General features: G+C 45.3%; 1 protein-coding gene across 1 annotated transcript; it reads left to right on the top strand.

Moving 5' to 3' along the window:
• The first annotated feature begins 1,163 nt into the window (after window positions 1-1,163).
• Window positions 1,164-9,735, top strand: SFTPD (surfactant protein D). Its single transcript, XM_077124753.1, has 8 exons — window positions 1,164-1,201; window positions 3,434-3,635; window positions 4,912-5,028; window positions 5,303-5,419; window positions 5,777-5,893; window positions 6,241-6,357; window positions 6,934-7,017; window positions 9,256-9,735. Exons 2-8 carry the CDS (start codon window positions 3,437-3,439, stop codon window positions 9,630-9,632), a joined length of 1,128 nt encoding a protein of 375 aa, XP_076980868.1. The 5' UTR covers window positions 1,164-1,201; window positions 3,434-3,436; the 3' UTR covers window positions 9,633-9,735.
• Window positions 9,736-22,274: the final 12,539 nt, after the last annotated feature.

Here is a 22,274-nt window from a genome sequence, read left to right as displayed (position 1 = left end):
TAAGGATCTAGTATCCAGAATATATAGTTAACTCTTACAATTCAACAACATAAAGACAAACAACCCAAATTGAAAATGGACAAAAGACTTGAATATGTATTTTCCCCAAGAAGATATACAAAGACCAATAAGCATATGGAAAGATGGTAAATGTCATTAGTCAGTATGATATGCAAATCAATGCAATGCCAATTCAACCCCACTTGGATAGATTTAAAACATAAAAATTAAAAAAAAATAGCAAGTGTTGGTGAGGATGTGGAAAATTTGGAACCTTCATACTTTGCTGAAAGGAGTGCAAACAGGTGCCGCTGTTACGAGAAACAGCTGAGAAAGTTTAAAAATAGAATTAACATTTAGCCTGCCAATTTTACTTCTAGATATATACCTAAATAATTGAGACTGGGTATTTAAACAAATATTTGAACAAGAATATTCATAATAGCACTATTCACAATAGCCAAAGGTGGAAATAACCCAAATATTTTTCAACCTGTGTGGAAAGAACAATGCCTGAATGAGGGCAAGGCAGAGACCTGCTAAGAAAAGACCACCCCACAGAAAACAAATGGGAGGTTTTTAAAGGTATAAAGCAGAAAGCAAAAAGTGACTCCTACCAGGTAGCAGTGACCATAATCCCTGTCTGCACAGGCTGCTTCCTCTGCAGCTTCTCTACCTGCCCCACCCCCTACCAAGTTATGCCAAGCAGCTCTCAGATCTTTCCAAATATCTGGGCAGTGCTTTTGAGGTGAAGTAGAAAGAGAAGTGGGCACAGCCGGTCCTGGCTTTGGGGATCTTCAGGTGCAAGTTGCTTTTGAAATACCTGGGGGTCATTGTGCAACTCTCTGGTTTTCTCTGGACCTGGATATCTTAGATTCCTGGACATCTGTAAAATACAAACACTGATATAGCTACTTAACTTGCAGAGCTGCAGGTGCAGATGAGATCATGGACTGAAAAATGCTCCATAAAATCTAAGGTGATTTGTGTGTAGTGACATGAATAGCAGGACTAGGTTTCCAGTACTCAGGTGGGGTTCAGAGCAATGAGCCAACAAGGAAGAAAATTGCCCCACTCTTGAAGTGGGTTCTCAAAAGATCAGGGCTAGGCAGCTCAGATTACAAAATAGGTATAAATAGAGAGTTCCTTCCAAGCAGGGGTAGTTTGCCTGGAGCTCCCGGGGCACTGGAGGAAGCAACCTGTGAGTGTTTCTGACCCTGTCTCTCATTTTATTTTCCCCACATCCTGTGATGCCCCTGTCCATCTGGACCATTCATTCTACTCGTGTTGGCAAAAGCGGGGGTCTGTGCAGTGGTTCTAGTCTAGGAGGAGTGAGTTGGGTGTGCTTTTGCCTCTCACTTGTTTGCCTTGACTCATTAGGAGATTTGCTTTAGAGATGTGAAGAGGGTAGGTGGGTGGATTATAATGCCCACCTAGAACCCAGATGTCACTGTGTAAGGCCTCAGGTGGAAACTGTAATTCAAATTTCCCTTTTGGCTCCTTCTCTGTCCCTTATTTCTTTCTTCAGAAAGAAGTGTTGTATATGAGAAGCAGACTGGGAATTTACAGACCTCTGGGAGGCTACCCTAGCACCAAATGCCCCTGAGACAGAGATAAATCTGCCTCTTTCTTACCCTCAAGCCATTATCTATAAAACATATTGCCTGAACTAGATCTCTGGTTTTCAAATCAAGTCACAGAGGAATTTTTAAAAAAAAAAAAAATATTGCTCTGAAAGCTTAATATAAACTGAACACTGCTCAGGTTGAAGAGAACCATGGCTCTGCCCACTCCTTTGCTGCCCCAGCTAAGATACCTCTACTGAATCCAAAGACTGATAACCTCTGATTTAACTCTATTCACTGCCCCTTCCCTCTACAATGGGGTGTATCCTATGCCATTCTGAGCCAGTGGACAGAAAGTCTATTGCCTTTCATTCATCTTCAGAAACAGGTATAGGTCCTCAGAGTTGAGGCTGCTGCAGGCTATGATACAATGCCCTTGCTTTGGCTGACTCTTGTCCTCAGGGCTCATGATTGAGCCTTTACCAGAACAAGCGTGGCAAAGCAACTGCTGGCCTGTGAGCTTACCTGCACAGATCCTGGACCACTAAGTGCTTCTAGAGACTCTCAGCATGCCCAAGTTGTGAAGTCAAAATACTTGGAAGAGGATAGCACAAAAACAGGGATCATCACAGACCAGAATCAAGCAGCTGGAGAAGGAGGGAATTTTTCTGGCCAGGAACCCCCTCCCCTATTTCCATTCTCCCTTCTTTTTACACATCTACCTTCAGGTCCCTCAGGCTTTGCTCCGGGCCTCTGTGACTCCCCTTGGGCTCTCCCCACTCTCATCACTTTAGATTTTCTCTCTGGGAGAAGATGCTCCATATAGGGATTGACCCGGGTCCTGGCACCCTTCCTCATCTCACTTCCAACCTAGTTCCTAAGTCCCTCCAAGATAGTAATTGAAAGCTGCTTTTTGTCCCCCATCCCCAAAGTTTGCCTCCACCTGACAGCATTGCCCATCTTTCACATCCCCTCCTCTAAGAGGCCTTTCTCAGTCCTCTCAGGTGGTCTGGGCAAAATTCTGTGTCCGAGGGTCTCTCCAGCAATAAATTTGTGTCTCCTTCTGGACACTTTTACTTGGGTTCCCTCTGGGAATTTCCTTATGGAGACAGCATCTAGTCCAGGAACAGCAAATCACCTGGCAAACATGCGGCCATGTATTCAGCCTTTGCTCAGAACTGGGGAGACAGTGCTCCTTGCTGCCTGGGGTTCTTCTGTGGAGAGAAATGGGAAGACACTGTAAGAGTAGGAAGGTGGGGGGAATGGAGGCTTAGGGATCAACAAATCTGTCCCTTCATAGGCTGGCTGGGGCCCATGGCGAGGCCTCCTAATACAAATACAAAGGCTTAATACAAACCCTATTACAGATACTGTCCAGTCTGGACTCTTGCTCCTTTTTCAGGCCCAAGACAGCAAGGAAGATGAAATGGATTTGCCTTTTCTGAATTAAGCTAATAGCTTCAATTTTACTGTTGTGAGAAGGAGAACCCTGTCCAAAGGCACTCAATGAATCCTTCCTGCTGTGATGGCCTCAATGAAGCATGCTACATCCTAGCCCCTGGGCTGACAGCAACGCCCTTGGGGAAGCACAGAAGGGAGGACATGGGGGCACCTGAGGACAGGTGAAGGTTGCTGGGGACCCAGGTCAAAGCTCAAGCTGGGTAACTCATGCACTCCAAGGCCAAACTGTGTGCCCACCTTGTAGTTAATCTATTTTAAGTAGTCCTGCTACCCTGAGCCCCACAACAAGAAACAGGAGGTGGAGAGCTAGGTTCACCTCCTCTCTGAACTTCAAGAGCTGTATTGAGTTCTAAATCATGCCCTAGAATCAAAAGCATCTCCTTTCTCTTCCTGTTCATTTCCCCCAGGCCATGCTGCTCCTCAGTCTTTCTGCACTGGTCCTGCTCACACTGTCCCTGGGGTCCCTGGGAGCAGAAATGAAGATCTATCCCCAGAGAACAGAGACCTCCACCTGCACACTGGTCATGTGTAGCCCCCTGGAGAATGGCTTGCCTGGTCGCGATGGACGGGATGGGAGAGAGGGTCCCCGGGGCGAGAAGGGGGATCCAGGTAGAGCTGGGACGATGGGCTTGTCCTGGAGGGTTGAAGTGGTACTGAAATTGTAAGCAGCCCAGCATCTCTGGATAGTCTGCTATGGATGTTTGAGACACGGACTGCCCCATAAACATCGAATCCAACTAAAATACTGCTCTACCAGTTAGCAAATAACTTCTGCCCTGAGTCCTACGTGCCTTCCTTCATACTCCTGACTGCCCTGACTATAAGACCCTCTGAATTCCTCCCACCCCAGGAATGAGTAAACAGTGGGTGAATGACATGTAGCTGGGGCATTGACCTGTTGTTCATTCTAATTGGATGGTGCCTCTGCTGGGTGTTAAATATTTTTAATATCATCCTTTCAGATGAAGGGTTTGTCTTAATACATTCAGAAGGGAAGGAAGGAGAGCTCATGCTTCTTTAGTATTTCATTTAATCCACCCATTTCATCTGTAGTGTGGATTGTAACAGAACATAGGACACGATACCCAGCACAGAACACTTCTCCCACCCAGCAAATGAGTAGTGGCCCTTCCCCAGCACACTCTTGTCCCAGGCAGGCCCGGCCCCTCAGCCGAATCTGAAACATCACCTCCCCTCAGCATATCTCTTTAAATTCTCTTTACCCTCTAAGTCCCATTTCCTCCTTCAGGGAGAGAGCTCCAATATCTGTGTGTTCTGGGGTTAGGAGCACTGTGATAGGACTAGAGACTTCTCATACACTGTTTTCCTCACTTGTTACTTTTGTTGCACAGTTTAAAATTAGATTACAAATCCCTTGCAGACCATGACCTGGTGCTAACATTTGCATCTTGCCCCGTACTAAGCATAAAGTAGATGGTTTTAGTGAACAGGTAAATGAAATAATGAGCAAATGGACAAATAACTGAGTAAACAAATTAACCCCACCGGCCAAGTGCCATTTCTAATACAAATGTTGGTTCTGGGCAGGGGAGAATATGAAGTCCATGATCAAGGATAAATGCTGAGCATTATTGCTTATCCTTAATACTGTGGCCTTTCGTAGGGGAAGTAGTACTGCATGGCGAGTCAGACAGGTCTTGGCTGGAATCTATCTCCAAGGCTGACCCCAGCCAAGCCTGTTTCCTCACATGTAAAATGGGTCTGCTGGAACCCATTTCCTGCATCTTCAGGGTATTGAGGATTATGAATGTGTAATATCCATCCCTATAGAACCCTGGAGGAACATGGGAGACCTGACACTGCAGGCAGTTGACTCCTCCTGAGCCTAGAGCCAGGTTTATGTCCACTTCTTCTACTGCTGCAGGTTTACCAGGAGCTGTAGGCCAAGCAGGAGTGCCTGGCCCAGTTGGCCCAGTTGGACCTAAAGGGGACAATGGCTCTGCTGGAGAACCTGGAACAAAGGGTGACTCTGGACCACGTGGTAAGCAACTGGGTATGGAATGCGTATTGCTCCAGGTGGTGCTGCTGCCTGCCAGGAGGAGGCTCAAAGGATATGTACAGAGTCCAGCTCAGGCTGGAAGAAGGTCATTCTGAAGGTGGCCCTGAGTTATTTCAGGGAAGACTGATGCCAGTGTTGGGTGGCAATCCTCTGGTATGGTGCTGCCTATTTGACCTCTATTTCTGCCCTAATCGTACCCTGCATTCCACATCTAAGAGGACTCAGTGTCACTGATTGGACTGCTCCTCTTAACCAGGGCCTCCAGGACCTCCAGGTGCACCTGGTACAGCTGGAAGAGAGGGTCCCCCAGGGAGTCAAGGGAGCATAGGACTTCAAGGAAAATCAGGCCCAAAAGGAGAAGCTGGGCCCAAAGGTAGGAAGGTGGCCCATGTGGGAGGAGAAGGAAGGAATGTTTTTGACCATCCATGCTGTGCCCTAAGACACACTCAGAACACCAGTCCTGAGCCCAGTCTGTCAACACTGGGAAGCCTTGCCATGAACACCAGACAGCTTATGGAGGGGCAGAACTGCTGATCTTCAAACCTCCCTTCTTCCCACTTTCCTATTCTTACCGTGCTTTCCTATCCACAGAAGAACCCCAGGCAACAAGGAACACAGTCTCCCTAGATCTCTCTCTCACCCTGAAGCTGTAGGTGGAAAGCACCGTCACTGAGGAGATGATCCATGCTAAACACACTCTCAATAGTGTATGTCCCTATTCCTTCCTCAGGAGAAATCGGTGCTCCAGGCACTCCAGGATCTGCAGGGACTAGAGGCCCTACAGGGCCTAAAGGAGAGAAAGGTGCCATGGGTGAGCGTGGAGCCCCTGGAAATGCTGGGGCAGCAGGTAAGCAATGGAAGGAGGTCCAGGTCTCTTGTGCCCACGTAGAGCTGTCAGTGCTCTCCCACCTACCACCACTGGTAAAGTCAAAGCTGGTATCGCTGTGCAATGGGGAGAGTCTATATTCAAGGAAAAAGCATTGCTGGTCTCTGGGAATTGTCTGTTTTTAGGGGGTATAGAGTCCTGAACAATGAAGATGGTCAGTAGATGGGGAAGGGTATCTGGCTAGGTTCTGGGACAGACTATATGAAGAAATGGTATTGCTGGGCAATGTGAACAACCAGTCTACAGAGTGGGAACAAATGCTGGAAAATTAGTATGTGGTTTACTGCACTCTTTTCCTCTAAACCCAGGTCCTGTTGGTGCTGGGGGTTCACAGGGACCTCCAGGTGCCAGGGGTCCCCCAGGACTGAAGGGAGACAGAGGTGTTCCTGGGGACAGAGGACCCAAAGGAGACAGTGGACTTCCAGGTAGATTAGCAGCCCCTGATTCTGGGACCCGTAACTAGAGCATAAGTAGGGAGAATAGAGGTCATCTTCAGGTCAGGACAGGCCCTCCTCTCAAATGTCTGCCCCACTAATTATAGGAAGTGGGTGGAATGCAGGGAAGGCTGGCAGGCTGGAAGGGAGTTGAATTAGGATCTGGTACTTGTCAGAAGGCGAATTTGGGCAATTTCTCCTTATGACCATTTGGAAAACTACAGTGGCTTCTTAATTCAAAGGACAGTTTCAAGCATCAAATAACCCAATAGATGGGAAATGTCTGAGGAATGAGTATTCTTGTAGAACAAAAGTGAAGTGCCATCAGATTCCCAGAATTATGGAGTTCAAATGTCAACTGGCTCAGTATCAGTAAAAGCAGCACCCTGTCAGCTAGTTCACAGCAGAACCACAGGGAATCCCACAGTAAGCAGGGGCCAGCAGTGTGGCAAATGTGGGCTTCCCGGGGCTCAGTCCCAGTCCCCAATAACAGAGGACCTTGCCCTTCAGGTCCAGGCTCTGAGTTGATCCCAAGCTGTCTTTACTCAGCCCTTCTCTCTTCTGCAGACATCGTGGCTCTGAGGCAGCAGGTGGAGGCCTTACAGGGTCAAGTACAGCTCCTCCAGGCTGGCTTCTCTTTGTATAAGAAAGGTAAGATCCTGCACATAAACTTGAATCAGCCAGTGAGGCTTGGTCTCAGACTGGGTGTGGGCCTTGGTTTGGGCTGAGCTGGGGCTAGACCTTCGGTAGGGCCTGAGGCTGAGACTGGTCTGGATCTAATGAGAATAGGGCTGGGGCCATGTGTAGGGCTAGAACTGGGACTGGTGAAAGAGTGGAGCTAGAGCTGGGACAGGTAAGGAAACTATAGCTCCAGAAACTGGAAGGGGATCCAAGGGACAAGTAGGAAGATAAAGCCCATGTCGTCAGTTCAGGGACTGGAAGACAAATGATCCTCTCATGGCTTTTAGTCTCCTGAATACCCTCTGCCATCAATGCCTCTTGTGCCCTGAGCCAGGATAATGCCTGAGTTACCTTCTATTTAGCAGGCATTCACTTCTACTTTCACTCTTACTCCTTCTCTCCTGTGCTGGTCCTTGTGACAGAACCTGGACACAAAGTCACCCAACCCAGGATGCATTTCTTACCTCTGAAGGGGCAGGTATGGGAATGCCCAGAGATGTTGCAGCACAGCCCAAGGCAGCACAGAAACCAAGTGAGAACCTGAAAGATGGACCTGGGATGCTGCCCTGGGGGTGGAAAGCAGATGGTTCAACCTTGAAACATGGCCATCGTGTATCTTATTCTAGAACATGACCATCAGCTAGGCAAGAGCCAAATGATGCATGGTGGATGTCAGGCCTACACACCTTGGCTGTTTTGGTATGGCAGGCTTCCTCAGTAACCTGAGTATCTAATTATGGAATGCTGAGGAGTCACATGCCCCCAGGAGAGCAGTTCACAATGCCCAGTGCCTTTAGGAATTCCCACCTCAGTCCCGTAGCCCTCCTCCTCTTCTGCCCTCCCTGTCAACTGCTTTGAGTTCATATAATTCAAGAAAATCTCAATGAGTCAAAAAGAGGGGTTTTTTGGAGGAGTAAAGCATTAAAAAGGGCCTAATTGTGTGAGATACAGGGATGAAAATCACAAGCATTCAGTGACTTACCCTCCTTACACAAACATATTCACACATGCACTCACTCATTCCTATGCAGACTGATGCAAACACAGAGAATTGCATTTGCATGTGCACCTGCCACACATGTAATTAAATGCCATCACTCCCCCACACCCACCTACACGCACATATGCATATGCTTACACACACAAATGTGCACACATATCTGGATGGATCTGTTCATGGTCCCATGTATACATGGGCATATTCACATATGTGCATGAATACCCACAAGACACATGGAATATAAACCCAGTCTTGGCACATACTCTTATTCTGACCTTGTCCAGGGCAGCTCTGGTTACCATTCTGAGCCCATGGAGAATCTGCTCTCTCTGGAGCCCTGAAGGCCCATATTCTTAACAGAGGATTTTCAAATGTGGTCCTGGCACAGTTAACATGCTATCTTTTTGTAAGTCAGACCTTGCTTTCAGCACTGTCCTGAAAAGGGAAGTGACCTTTCCTAACCCACCTGAGTAGCCATTGACAAGGTGCGGTTGAATGCCTGGCCCTCTGAATGCATATGGGACTCTCTCCAGCCTTGCCGTCACTCACTTCGTAGATGCCGTCTTCCCCTCACCCAGTTCTTCTGAGAATGCAAACTGGCTGGGGCATCACTCACATGCAGGCCAAGATGTGAACATGAACCTAGACCCAGATCAGAGATTATCACATTGTGGCACTCTATCCTCTCCTCCTCCCTCACCCCATCACCCAGCACAGACCCTCTCTGTTCTGCAGGAATGCCATTCTTCAGGGATGAGATGGGCTCACTGCATTGTGTTTTCTGAACTGTCAGAAACTGACTCATGTTTCATGGTGTCACTTCTTTGAGCAAAGCCTTTCCAATTCTATATTGTAATTGAAATATTATTCTAACATACAACATGGGAGAACAAGAAAGAGCGTGTCTGAGCTTTGGTATCAGATTGACCTAACTCCACATCTGGGAGCTGGGTCACCTTGGGTCTTTTAGTTAGCCTCTCTGAGTTTCAGTTTCTCTCTGTAAATGGGGGACCACTGTAGTACTTCTCAGGCTGTTGTAAGGACTTCAGGTATATTGTGGAGCTGGGACTTATTTGGAAGTGAGTCTCTCATGTTCATCCTACCTTGTGCTCCACATACTCCAAACTTGGTCTTGGAGGTTGATGTTGGGACACTGAGCCCTTGCCAGGAGCTGCCATGACCCCAACTTTCCTCTTGTCCTCTCCCAGTGGAGCTCTTCCCCAATGGCAGAAGTGTTGGGGAGAAGATCTTCAAGACCGGTGGCTTTGAAAAGTCCTTCGAAGATGCACAGCTGGTGTGTACACAGGCAGGTGGGCGGGTGGCCTCCCCACTTTCTGCAGCTGAGAACACTGCCTTGGAACAGCTGGTGTCAGCCCATAACAAGCCTGCCTTCCTAAGCATGACTGACACCAAGATAGAGGGCCAGTTCACTTACCCCACAGGGGAGCCCCTCACCTACTCCAACTGGGCCCCTGGGGAGCCCAACAACAATGGTGGGGCAGAGAACTGTGTGGAAATCTTTACCAATGGCAAGTGGAATGACAAATCCTGCAGAGAGCAGCGCCTCGTGGTCTGTGAGTTCTGAAGCCCCCAGAACTGGTGGGTGTAATGCTTGGCTCCAGAGCCTGCCCCATAGGGTACAGCCCATTTCTGTGCACTGCTGATGTCCCAATAAAAAAGTGACTGCCTCTCTTGTCAGGGTTTTTCCATAGACCCACACAATGAAAGTGGGACTATTGCAAAACGCCTCTTCCAGAGTAAAAGCAGAGCTGTTCTTCCACTCTGAAGGTCTGTCAGGGGACAGAAGACAGTCTGTTCCCATTGCAGGACATAAAATTAGGTCTCCAACACCTCCCTTTGGCAAATTCCAATGGCTCTCACTTAGTCCTCTCCCTCCTAGAACTATCAGCTGCATTTGACACAGCAGTTGACTCCCTCCTCCTTGGAACACTTTGTCCTCTTGGCTTCCAGGACACCACTCTTGACTGCTTTTATTCATCTTTCTGATTACTCTGTATCACTCTCCTTTGCTGGTTCTTCTTCCTCTCCTTGGCCACTTGATGGAAAGGTACCATGGCTCAGTTCTTGGTTCTCTTCTTTCCTTACACTAACTCCCTGCCTCATGCCTTCACAATTCTTCTACGAGTTGGTGGCTCCCACATGTAGATCCCTGTCCAGGACCTCTCCTTAAGCCCTAGACAACTCTAGTCAATGCACACTGGAGCTCCAGGACTGGGAGGCCTCAGTGGCTGCCTTGTACTTCAAGGCTGAGTCCAGGAAGCTTCACAACACAGCCTGGTTCTTTTTCATTGGTTCTGCCTTTTGAGCCTGACTACATGGCTCTATGTCCAGTGAACTTTCCATCCTTGCATTGCCGGGATTTCTCTCCATTCCTAGCAATGTGGCTGTCTCTTGGCTCACAGAAGGGGGGACCAGCTACACAATCCTAAATCCATCTGAAATCTCAAGGATATTTGGGGTAGATAGTGTCTGGTCAGAGCTCGAATTCACCTATAAGCTTCCCCTTGCCTGGTGTTCCAGGAATTTTCTTTTTCCTTTCTGCTCAAGATAATCTGGTTTAAACTTCTTCGTCTTACTACACATATGTGAACCAAGGTCCCAAGGTAGAAGGGGACTTGTGCAGGGGCACAGGGAGTACAGTGGTAGAGCAGGGTCATGTACAAGGTCATTGTGAACTCAAAGCTTACGATTTTGGTCTATAAATATATGGACCAAAGATCCCTACATATTTAGTTTATTTTATTGATTCACAGTTACAAAAGTGATTTAAAAAATTGAAATCACACCTATGTTCGAAAAACTGGAATGACATCTGGATAACCTACAGGGCCATAAGAGTGGGCAGCACATATACCTCCCAGAGACAGAAGACCCACCACTCTTTCCTGTGTCCCCAGACACAAGGTTCTTTTCTGGATGGAATTCCCAAACATCACCCCCATTCCCAACACTCCTGCAACCACACTTCATACCTAGGACAGTATGTCTCTTTTTAAGAAGCCACACATCCCCAAAGCCTGCAAACCAGGCTTTCTGATAAAATCTTTCTCCTGTTATTGAAAAAGTCCCAAATTCTTGGCAGCATCTGAAGGACAGACCAGTTGCATAATAACCAGCAAACAGCTCAGGTCAGTTATACAATAACAATCAAACAGCTGTCCGGAACAGAGGCTGCACCAGTGTCACACTCATGGGGGACCTTAGAAAGGTCTTTTTTTAATTTTTTTGCAAATAAAACAACAGAATCTAGGTTAAGCCAAAAGAAGCATTTTTGCTAAAAATAGGGGCTTCTCAATGGGCCCAGGAAGACATCAGGTAGCACAAGGCAACATCGTGCCATCTCCCTTGCTGCTTCCTCTCCCTATGCATCTTGGTCTCACTGCCTCCTTCCCACACCAGCGTTTTCTGCTTCCTGGTCTCTATGCTTCCCACACAAAGGGGATCACATGTAACAGAAACTGCTGACCAGAGCTTTAGAAACTCTCATTTGCTATCAATTCTAAACTCCTATGGAAATGAATTTACCTGTCTCAGACGTCCACCCTTTGTCAAATCAACTAAACCTGAGAGGTGGGACTGGTCAGTACAACATGGCCATTGAGAGCCATATTTAGTCATCTTTCCTCTAAAAGTGACCACTATCCACCACGATACTTAAGCCAAGCCTACTTCTTGATGAGGAGGAAGGAAAGAGTTGCAGAAGTGTGGGGGATATCTATATCTATATCTATATCTATATCTATATCTATATCTATATCATCTATCCCACAAAATCCCTGTGGTGTTGAGGCATGGAATGCTAAGACCCCAAACCTAAGAAGAAGATTTACAACCTTTGGCACCATGGGCCACAGGAGTCTGGGTTTCTCTCCAGCACAGAAAGCAAGCAAGGCAAGTCATTCCAGCTCAGTTTAATAATATATTTTTAAGTCTCCTCCAAGTCCTCAAGTCTCATACCCCAGAACCAGCCTACATCCCATTAAGCACAGAAGGAACCTTCTAATGTGTTCAAATTGCCTCACTTTTAATGTATCAGAGCAGAATGTGCTAGGTATCTATCAGGGGGCACAAAGTATTAATTTATATGTTAAATACTTATCCGGGCTTTGAATACAGAGATATGAAAAGCTGCTCTTCTTCTCATAGACTCTATTCCCTGCACTTCCCTAACGTTATAGATTTTAAAAGCTGCAGGACTGTGTTCCAGCAGTGGATAATATAGGAGGTGCTCAACAAGAAGTTTTGGAATGAATGGATGGATCATAAAATTTATACCAGCAGTATGGAGAGGAGCCATTGTGCAACTGCCAAGCTCCGCAGAGACAAAAACATCTTTTATTGCTGCTTCTCCTAATTGTCGGTGACTTTTAGTCTTCTTTATGGCTAATAGAATGTATCTTGCATTGGATTTTACTGCTATTCACCAACATTTTCATAATGGAGTCCTGTCTTTGTCCTGTCAAAGGCAGGCATGACCCTATGGCATGCTTTGACCAGTGAGATGTGAGGAAAGTGAGTTGAGATAGACAACTCCTGGTAGGAACATTAAGGGTCAGTGCAGGTTTCTCATTCACTGCCATGATGATCATAGAAGCTTTGTAAGATATAAAATTGCTAGACAATCAGACATCCTGGAACACTAAGACAGCACATGGGCCACCTGGACCCGCTTAGCCTTATGCATCGTTTAAAGTTTGTGTCTGCAGCATAACCTAGTCCATCTTTGTTGGATGCATTTCAAATGTTAACATATTTGACCTCCATTTACTTTGGCAATATAGTCCCTCTCAAACTGCCTGTCTGAAACACTTTGAGCCATAGAGAAGAACATCTGAGGGCCCAGCCTGACCAAAATGATACTTTTCGTATTTATTTAGGAATAAATGGAGTGAATACGTGAAGAAGCCAAGTAATTGAAATCCTTAATCCCTCCTTGTAAATCTATTTGCAGGGCTGAATAAAGTGTTCTTAAGATGTTTCCAGGCACTTTGATCTGGAAAAATACCTCACTGCCAACCATTCTTCACACTGATTTTTTTTAACTTCCTTCATACTTCATTTCAGGTGTAAGTGGCTGGGGCCAGGCCAGAACCAAAAGGTCAGATGGTGTGTTAGTTTGCAAGGCTGGAATGTGATACACAAGAACTGGAATGGCTTTTAACAAGGGGAATTTAATAAGTTACAGGTTTACAGGTCTAAGGAAATGAGAGTGTCCAAATTAAGGCACTAACAAGAGGTTACCTTCACTCAAGAAAGATTGATGGGTCTAGAACACCTCTGTCAGCTAGAAAGTCACGTGGCTGGCATCTGCTGGTCCCTTGCTCCTGGGCTCCTTTGCTTTCAGCCTCTGCCCCTGTGGGGGTTCCTCACTTTGCTTCTCCAGGGCTGACTTTCATCTCTTGGCTTCCCTTGGTTCTCTCCAGGCTCTGACTTGCTTAACATCTCTGGTGATGTCTATTGGGCTCAAAGCACCTCCAAACATCCTTTTATCTGTGTTAGCTCTGCTCTGAAGTTTCTGTAAACTCTGAGGCTTCTGTCATTTCTGTCTTTTCTCCAAAATGTCTCCCCTTTTAAACACCCTAGTAATCTAATCAAGATCCACCCAGAAGAGATGGCATCACATCTTTATCTAATCAAAAGTTACTACCCATAATTGAGTGTGTCACATCTCCATGGTGATGATCTAATCAAAAGATTCCAACCTAATTATTGAATGAGGATTCAAAGATATGGCTGCCTCCACAAGACTGGATCAAGATTAAAACATGGCTTTTCTAGGGTGCATAATACTTTCAAAATAGCACAGATGGCTTTTTTTTTTTAAGTGATTTGCTCACACTTTTTTTTTATTATTAATTAACGGAAAAAAGAAATTAACCCAACATTTAGAAATCATACCATTCTACATATGCAATCAGTAATTCTTAACATCACTAGAGCTAATAAATGAGTACAGCAAAGTAGCAGGTTACAAGATCAACATTCAAAAATCTGTAGCATTTCTATACACTAGTAATGAACAAGCTGAGGGGGAAATCAAGAAACGAATCCCATTTACAATTGCAACTAAAAGAATAAAATACCTAGGAATAAATTTAACTAAAGAGACAAAAAACCTATATAAAGAAAACTACAAAAAACTGCTAAAAGAAATCACAGAAGACCTAAATAGATGGAAGGGCATACCGTGTTCATGGATTGGAAGACTAAATATAGTTAAGATGTCAATCCTACCTAAATTGATCTACAGATTCAATGCAATACCAATCAAAATCCCAACAACTTATTTTTCAGAAATAGAAAAACCAATAAGCAAATTTATCTGGAAGGACAGGGTGCCCCGAATTGCTAAAAACATCTTGAGGAAAAAAAACGAAGCTGGAGGTCTCGCGCTGCCGAACTTTAAGGCATATTATGAAGCCACAGTGGTCAAAACAGCATGGTATTGGCATAAAGATAGATATATCGACCAATGGAATCGAATAGAGTGCTCAGATATAGACCCTCTCATCTATGGACATTTGATCTTTGATAAGGCAGTCAAGCCAACTCACCTGGGACAGAACAGTCACAGATGGCATTTTGAGGCCAAGGAAGTACATTCTGTGACCAGAGAGAGGAGATCAGAGCAGGAAGGGAAGGAGAAGTGGTGTGGGTTTTGAAGGATTTGGGGGCCTCAGAAAGAATCTGAGAGGGTAGAAAGAAGGTGGAAGAGATGTGAATTCTCCAAAGAATCTAAAATTTTGATACTCTCCCTTCAAATTTTCACAAACGAAAAAAGGTGCGAGTAGATTGCAGCTGTAAGGGCTTCATTAAATGATAGTAAAGCTTTCATCAAAGTATAAACATGAACGGTCAGCTAAATTGCTTTTAAAAAACATAATCAGAATGGACTTGACCCTCTTATGTGTTAAAAGGTTTTAGAAAACAATATTTAAAATAGTATATTAATGATATAGGAATAGACAGAATAATGAAAAATAACAAAGCCCAAAAGTTGGCCCAAGAATGTATATATGCACATATATACATGAAAAATATGGAATTAGCAGAATTGTAGGAAAACAATGAGTTGTTCAATTAACAATACTGGGTTAAATGGTTAAGCTTTTCAGAGGTCAAAAAATCAAATTCTTTTGGCTACACAGAAAAGTCAGAAGAACATATAAGTAAGGATTTATGTAGTCTGGAGTTGAAAAGAGCTACCAAAGAGGCAGAATAGAAATCATAGACAATAATATTGATAGATATGATTACTCAAAAAGGTAAAATTTCTCTGCTAAAAAGTGAAATACAATATAAAGTTAGAAAGAAAGATGTTAATCTATTTGTAATATCTATGACAGACAAATCATTAAGAAAATGAATAATTAAGTAGGAAAAATGGGATAAGGATGAGAACAGAAAATACTAATGGCCAGTAATATTGAATCATGGGAGAAAAATACTCAACCTTAGTAGTAAAGAAACTCAAATTAAACGATAATAAGCATCCCCAAAGCTATGAGATAGAGTTAAAGCTATACTTGGGAAAATATATAACTTCACTTCCATTATTAAAAAACAAAAAAAAAGTGTTAAAAACATGGACTGAAAATAACAACCGTGTTCACTTTTTTAAAGCATTAGGAAAAAATAAAGGACAAAACAACTAAATATATAAGTGAAATTAATGGAAACAAGTAAAATAACCAGAAATAATAAATTAACCCAGAAACCAGGCTTTTCAAAAGCTAAATTAAAAAATAATCCTCATAAATGTGTGTTAGTAAAAATGACACAAAGCCAATATATGGCATCCTAGGAGAAAGGAGTTATAACCACAGATATTAAAACAATTAAAGGAATTTTATGGTAACATATTTTCCTCCTTTCTGGCATCAGTCAAGAAGGAAGCTAAGGGAATTTAGCGTACAACCCCTTCTCCTTTTTTGCTCTGTGGGCTGACGTCAGGTTTTCCACTTCTTGCCCTGAAGCTCCAGCTTGTTTCTAGACCCTTGACTAGGGAAGAGGAAGGTGACAATTCTTTTTCTTCATCTGATATATAGGCCACAACTTGGGGTATTCATTGGGAATGACCACATAGCAATGAGTATGGTGGTAAACCATCTCTGTTCACCTTTCCCCCTCCGTCTCAGACACAGTTGGGTGCCTCTGCCTCTGGATTTCCCAAACACCTTTCATTTTTCTGATTCCTACCCTTGGAGTGCTTGGGAGCCAGACCTGGGAACTGCTCCTGCCAGGCCTAGGATGGAGTCAGGAGAGCTGGGCAAGGTGAGCTCTCTGGAGGGTGGGGTGGGTTTTCTCACTGGGGAAAAGGGCCACATGTGTAACTCTGCACATGACATCTGACAGTACTTTTGTTATCATCAGAGCTTTTGTGAACACGACATGTCAGGAGCAATAGGCAGCACCGGCTGATGAGTCCCTTTCTGTGCATCATCTCTGACCTCTTGGTAATGGCTACAGAGGATTTGGGGCTCTTAGCCAGGCTGAGAAGGAGGTGGTTAGCCAGCTTTGCCTATCATTGACACAGGATAGGAGAGGAGTGGCATGGGTGCTTAACAGGGCACTACTCTACGGTATCTGAGGAGACTCAAAAAGGAGGAGAGCCCTGACTTCATCCGTGAGCTGAGACGAGGTACCTAATGGGTCTCGTGTAAGAATCCTATTGCCTCCAACAGTTGAGGTCTCAGGAAGCCCAAAGACAAGAAACAAGGGCAGTATTGACACACAGACTAATGGTCAGAGGGATGACAATGTGTCACCTCCATCTGAGACCTGCAGAAGATCCCCACCATCCCTCCATAAACGAAACCCTCTGCTGGTGATTGCAGACTTCCAGCCTGAACACTTCTGTTACTTTTGAGAGGTGTAGGGTCACCTAAAATCCTAAGGTAATAGTAGTGTTCTCCAAAAGAACCTGATTCAGAGAAAAGGGCAGATTCTCTCTGTTGCTTCCGAGGAAGTAAGTGTCCCCACACCTGGTTGGAAGAGAGCCCCCAGGAAGCCTGAAAAGGAAATCCACCCTCCACAGAGCTCAGAACCTGACCCTGAGTCCTGAAATTGTCCAGGATGCAGATTGGAGAAAGGGTATACAAGGAGGGGGTGGGGTGGATACAAGGGGAGAAGGCCTGCGGGTCCTCCTGCAAGGAGCTCACAATCTAGATTTGGAAATGCTACAGACATCTAGACAGGGAATAGAGTTTTCTACCAGCACCACAGCCTCGCTGGACAGGGAGGACTGTTGGGAGACCGGGGATCCGATTACTTCCCACGGGAGCATGAATCTGGGCCTGACCCTGCACGGATGGGGGCATTAGGAAAAGAATTCCGAGTGAGTATAGAAACTAGGGCAAAAGTGAAGTGAAGGAAAGCAAGAGAACCCAAAATTGCCAGCTTTGCAACTTTGAACAAGGGACTCCAGGGACCCGGCTGCCCAAACCTGGTTACGTGTAAAGTCTCTGGGTTTGATAGCCTTGTTCTAGAGACAAGCAGCAGAGGGCAGCATCGGACCACAGAACCTGTTGCACCACTCCACTTCCAGTTGGAGCCTGGGATATTCAGTTACTACCCACAGGGCTTCCTGGGGGAAAGGAAGCAGTGCCCATAGGCAGGGATTCTGACCTGCAGCCTGATTCCAAAATAAATTGTACTGCTTCTCTCTTGGATTCAGCCAAACTCCCGAGAAGGGATTTGGGTCACATATTTTGTGGGAGGACTCAGAATCATTCACTCATTTGTTCGTCCATTCATTAATTCAGCAGTTAGTGACTACCCCCAGCCCTTTGCTAGGCACTGGGAACACAGAGGTGAATGACATAGTCTTATAGTAACCACAACACCAGCAAAAACTAACGCTTGCAGGGCATTCGATGTAGACCAGTGATTTACTTACACGGATCAGTTCACTTAATCCTCACAACAAACCTGGGAAGTGAGTACTGTTATTATTCTCATTTTTACCAAGGAAGGGACTAAACAGAGAGTGTAAGTGACTTGCCTAAGGTCACACAGCTACAAATTGAGAGAGCTGGGATTTGAACCCAGGCAATCTGGCTCTAGAGCCCTTCTTCTTAATGGCTTTGCTACACTGACACAACTTGAACAAGTAAATGAGAAAATGGCCAACATGATTTCAGATAACGGAAATTGTTGGGAAGAAGATTAAAATGGGTTGATGTAATGTTGACTGGATTTGGGGCACCTGGGTTCAGTGGTTGGAGAAGGATTCTGTGGGGAGCAGGGCAATGGTGATATGTGAGCCAATATCCAGCAAGTGAGAGTTAGCACCCAGTCAGTCTGTATTGCAGTCAGGGCCACTAATGGACTCTTTTGTCCATGATTAGCCATCCAAAGTTCCTCACCAAAAGCCTCTGGGAAAACACCCAGCACCAGTGCTTCTCAATGAGGTGGGTGCAGAGAGAGACCTAGATTCAGGCTGGGGAGAAGGCAGGGACTGAGCTCCCTGTTTTAGTTTCCTCTTGGCTAAAGAAAATACCATGCAGTGGGTTGAGTTGAACAATGAGAATTTATTAGCTCATGGTTTTGAAGCCAGGACAAGTCTAAAATCAAGGCATCATCATGACAATGCTTTCTCCCAGAAGACTGTGGCATACTGGGGCTGGTGTGATCCTCGGTCCTTAACTTTTTTGTCACATGGCAAAGCACATGGTGGCCTCCTCTCCTGGCCTCTTCTTTCTCTTTCAGGTTCTGGTGACCTTCAGCTCCTTGCTTCTCTTGACTTTCTCTCTGTCTGAATTTCCTTCTGCTTATGAAAGACTAGTAATAGGATTAAGACCCATCCTGATTTACTTGGGCCACACTTTACCTGAAGTAACCTCATGGAATGGATTAAGTTCAAGAACATGCTTTCCTGGGGTACATACAGCTCTAAACACCATACCCCCTAACAACAGGATGCTGAGAATTCCAAGCACTGGTCTGTTGTTCTCCATACAAGCAGTCCAGCAAACATGCTAAAAAATACTCACATACAAATACTCCCAAGCTCACGTACACACAATTTTCCAGGCAGTCTGTGCTGGGCTCAGAGTCATTTATGGACTCTTTGGTCTGTGATAAGTTATCCATATCTCCTCACCGAGAGCCTCTGGGAAACCACCCAGAGCCAACACTTCTCAGTGAGGTGGATACTGAAAGAGGCCTAAATTCAGGCTGGGGGAAATACTCATCTTCTCTGACACATTCATAGCTGTTCTAACCCCAGATCTACTCCTTGATGCCACAGAAGTCAGCAAAAGCCCTGGAAATGAATAGGGACGGGTTTGGCTAAGCAATTGGTTTTTACTAGTCAGGGCAATAGTCAGCTGAGGGACCATTAGGGGTCTGACAGTATAAAATTAAGCAGTACCTTTTCATATCATGAGTGGCCTACAGGAATGGAGACGGCCAGGCTCCCTGGCACTGGGAGCTCCCTGTGATAGGGAGAAGCAGGTAGAATGTGGCTACGGTTACTGTGGTCCCAGGGCAGTGGTCTCCAATTATGACTAGTCATCCTATGGCCTGGAGCCTCACTGAGATAACAGATTTCTGAGATTTTTTTTTTTTTTTTTTTTGCATGGGCAGGCACCGAGAATCGAACCCAGGTCTCTGGCATGGCAGGTGAGAACTTGCCTGCTAAGTCACTGTGGCTTGCCCAATTTCTGAGATTTTGACTCAATGTGTCCAGAGTGAGGCCAAGACCATGTGATTTTGCCAAACATTCTAGACTATTCTGCTGGTCACCTGGGTCTGAAATCACAACTGTGAAAAGCCACAGAAGGTGGAATATGCACTCAGCTTGCCGGGAAATGGCAGGCTGGACCTCGGGTTGCCAGGAGCTAGCCTGGCCTCAGACTTTGTTTAGTTAATAAATGACTAAATTTCACTCCACTTTTTAGAGTATGACACCTGCATTTGCTGGAACAAACCACTGGTTCATATGCCCCCACACAGGCATCACACCCTTATGCTACCAGGGCAGGAGACCCCCTTCCTGAATGAAAACCCCACCCCAAATTCCCTCCTTCTTCCCAGAAGGGCAGTAGCCACTCTGGATTACTATGGCAGCATTGCTTTAAAAGTTTCTCCTTGAAAAAAAAAAAAAGCTATCCTTCCTAACACCTCTCACCAGGGCCCCATGGTGACATCAGATCCCTTCTAGTTACTGAGAAAGATTCCTGATTCCTGGCAGGTTCCAAAGCCCAAACCAGTTACACAATAACAAGAAGCAGCCTTCCAGTTCAGAGGTGCCGCCACGACACACACTGCATGGGGTGAGTCCAGACCCTGCCATGTCCCTGAATGTGGCACATGGCACTTGTCAGATCTCTGACAGATACGAGGAGGCAGCAGGCTGGTGTTCTGGGCAAGAAGAAAGTTTGAGAATGTGAATGCTAGGCTTTTCAACTGGTCCTCCAGTCTCCTTCCTCTAGCTTAGATACAGCTAAAAGTAAGAATAGCAGAACTGAATAACACCAAAGAGTGTCCTACAAAGTCTTGCAATTCCAGGACACGGAAATCTGACCGGACCCTGGGCCCTGAATGTCATGAGCTTAGGTACTTGTATTGAATCTGACACAGGAAGTAAGTAGCCCTCGTGTTGGTTGTGCCCATACTTCCTCAGGAGACATTGACTTGCAGGTACCATTTAAACCCAAATCCCCATCCCAAAGGCAAAGTGTATTTTCCATTCTCACTCACCCAGAGTGGGTTTCCATAGAATTAAGAAATAGCCAATAAATGTTCAACTCAATTAGTCCAGGCAGAAGAGAGAGGCAGTTAAAAAATGAAAACAGTTCTCAGATTTTGCAGCTCTGCTTCTGAAATGGGCCTGGAGGTCTGAATCCATGTGGGACAATTGACTTACCCAGCTTTGGGAGGGAGAACGTTTAACGGTCAACTTACAGATAGGGAAACTGAGGCCCACGGAGCAGACATTCTTCCCCCAATGTCACTCTCTGAACTGATCAGCTACCTGGTCAACCACAGTCTCCTGCTTCCAAATCTTGGACTTTTCATCTGCCGACCTACCTCTCCCTCAGCCTTAATGTGGCACATGGAGGTTCGTGTCTTATCTCCCCCTCGAACCATACCAGAGCCAGAACCCTGACTATAAAGAATACCAGCTTCCTTTCCTGGCGTGACCTGAGGCATGACCTTCAGGTTCTTAGTCCTTGCAAAATGGACCTAAGAAAGACTGCAATTAGGAGATGTCTGACAGATCCCTGGTCCAAAAACCAGGCCAGTTCTCAGCACAGGAAACGATGTGGTAGAGACTCCTACTGCATCAGAACCTTAAGAGATGAGCCTTAAGAGATTGTTCAGAATCATCCTCATTTCTGAAGTTCCAAGAGGAATATGTGGCCTGAGGACCCTGAAGTCTTTCCCCAGAGTAGCAAACATGGCTTTATTTGGGTCCTCTGTGCAAGAGATGTCAATTACTGTATATCTCTTAGTGAAGGAAACTGCCTTTCCACAAGCCTTTAGAGAGAGGAAGAGAGAGTAACTGTTTGCAGTGTCTCTTTGGATCAATAATTTCCCTCTTGTTCCAGGTCCTGGGAGGCCTGGATGAACTCCAATTCCTGTCTTTGGATTCCCATGAATATCCTGTATCTTTAGATTCATGCCACCATCTCCTGAGCTAACTTGTGTGAGACTTGATGATGAAAACTGGGAAATAAATATATGGAGGTAGTCTATCTCAATTCTAAGTCGAGGGACAAAATAGTGGTGGGAGACACAGTTAGAGAGATGAGCTCTGAGGAGATGCTGGATCAGAAGAAGCACAAACTGTACCCATCCAAGCTTCTGGCAAGAAGCCTTCAGGCCCCACAATGGGCAAAAAAAAAAAGGGAGAATCAGCAATGATCTTCAGAAGGGGCTGGCTTATGGGTAGGGGAGAAGGTTGGAGACTTGGGTATCATAGAAAGTTCTCATAGCAGGAATGTGAGGCTCTAGAGAGTGAGGTATGTAGTTAGAATGGAGCACCATAAAAGGAGCTAGAAGAAGATTGAAAAGGGAATGGAGAAATCTGAGCATGTCCTGTAAATCGTTATTCAGTTACGCTGACTGAAGGGCAATCATTACATGCTGGGAAATAATCTGTGTAAAGTACATAACTGTGTAGTCTACAATTTCACAGCTGATGATTCTTGTCCTTTATGCATAAATAAATGGATGTTCATTTCAGAAAAGACTATGA

The sequence above is a fragment of the Tamandua tetradactyla genome, chromosome 13, assembly GCF_023851605.1.
Source record: "Tamandua tetradactyla isolate mTamTet1 chromosome 13, mTamTet1.pri, whole genome shotgun sequence".
Taxonomy (NCBI): domain Eukaryota; kingdom Metazoa; phylum Chordata; class Mammalia; order Pilosa; family Myrmecophagidae; genus Tamandua; species Tamandua tetradactyla.
Note: the sequence above shows the minus strand (reverse complement) of the source record. Positions and strands in the feature narration are given on the sequence as shown.

Coding starts and splice junctions, on each gene's coding strand:
- SFTPD (XM_077124753.1), top strand. CDS start 3,437: ATGCTGCTCCTCAGTCTTTCTGCACTGGTCCTGCTCACACTGTCCCTG. Junction 5,029..5,302: donor GGGTGACTCTGGACCACGTG/GTAAGCAACTGG, acceptor CCTCTTAACCAG/GGCCTCCAGGACCTCCAGGT. Junction 7,018..9,255: donor CTTCTCTTTGTATAAGAAAG/GTAAGATCCTGC, acceptor GTCCTCTCCCAG/TGGAGCTCTTCCCCAATGGC.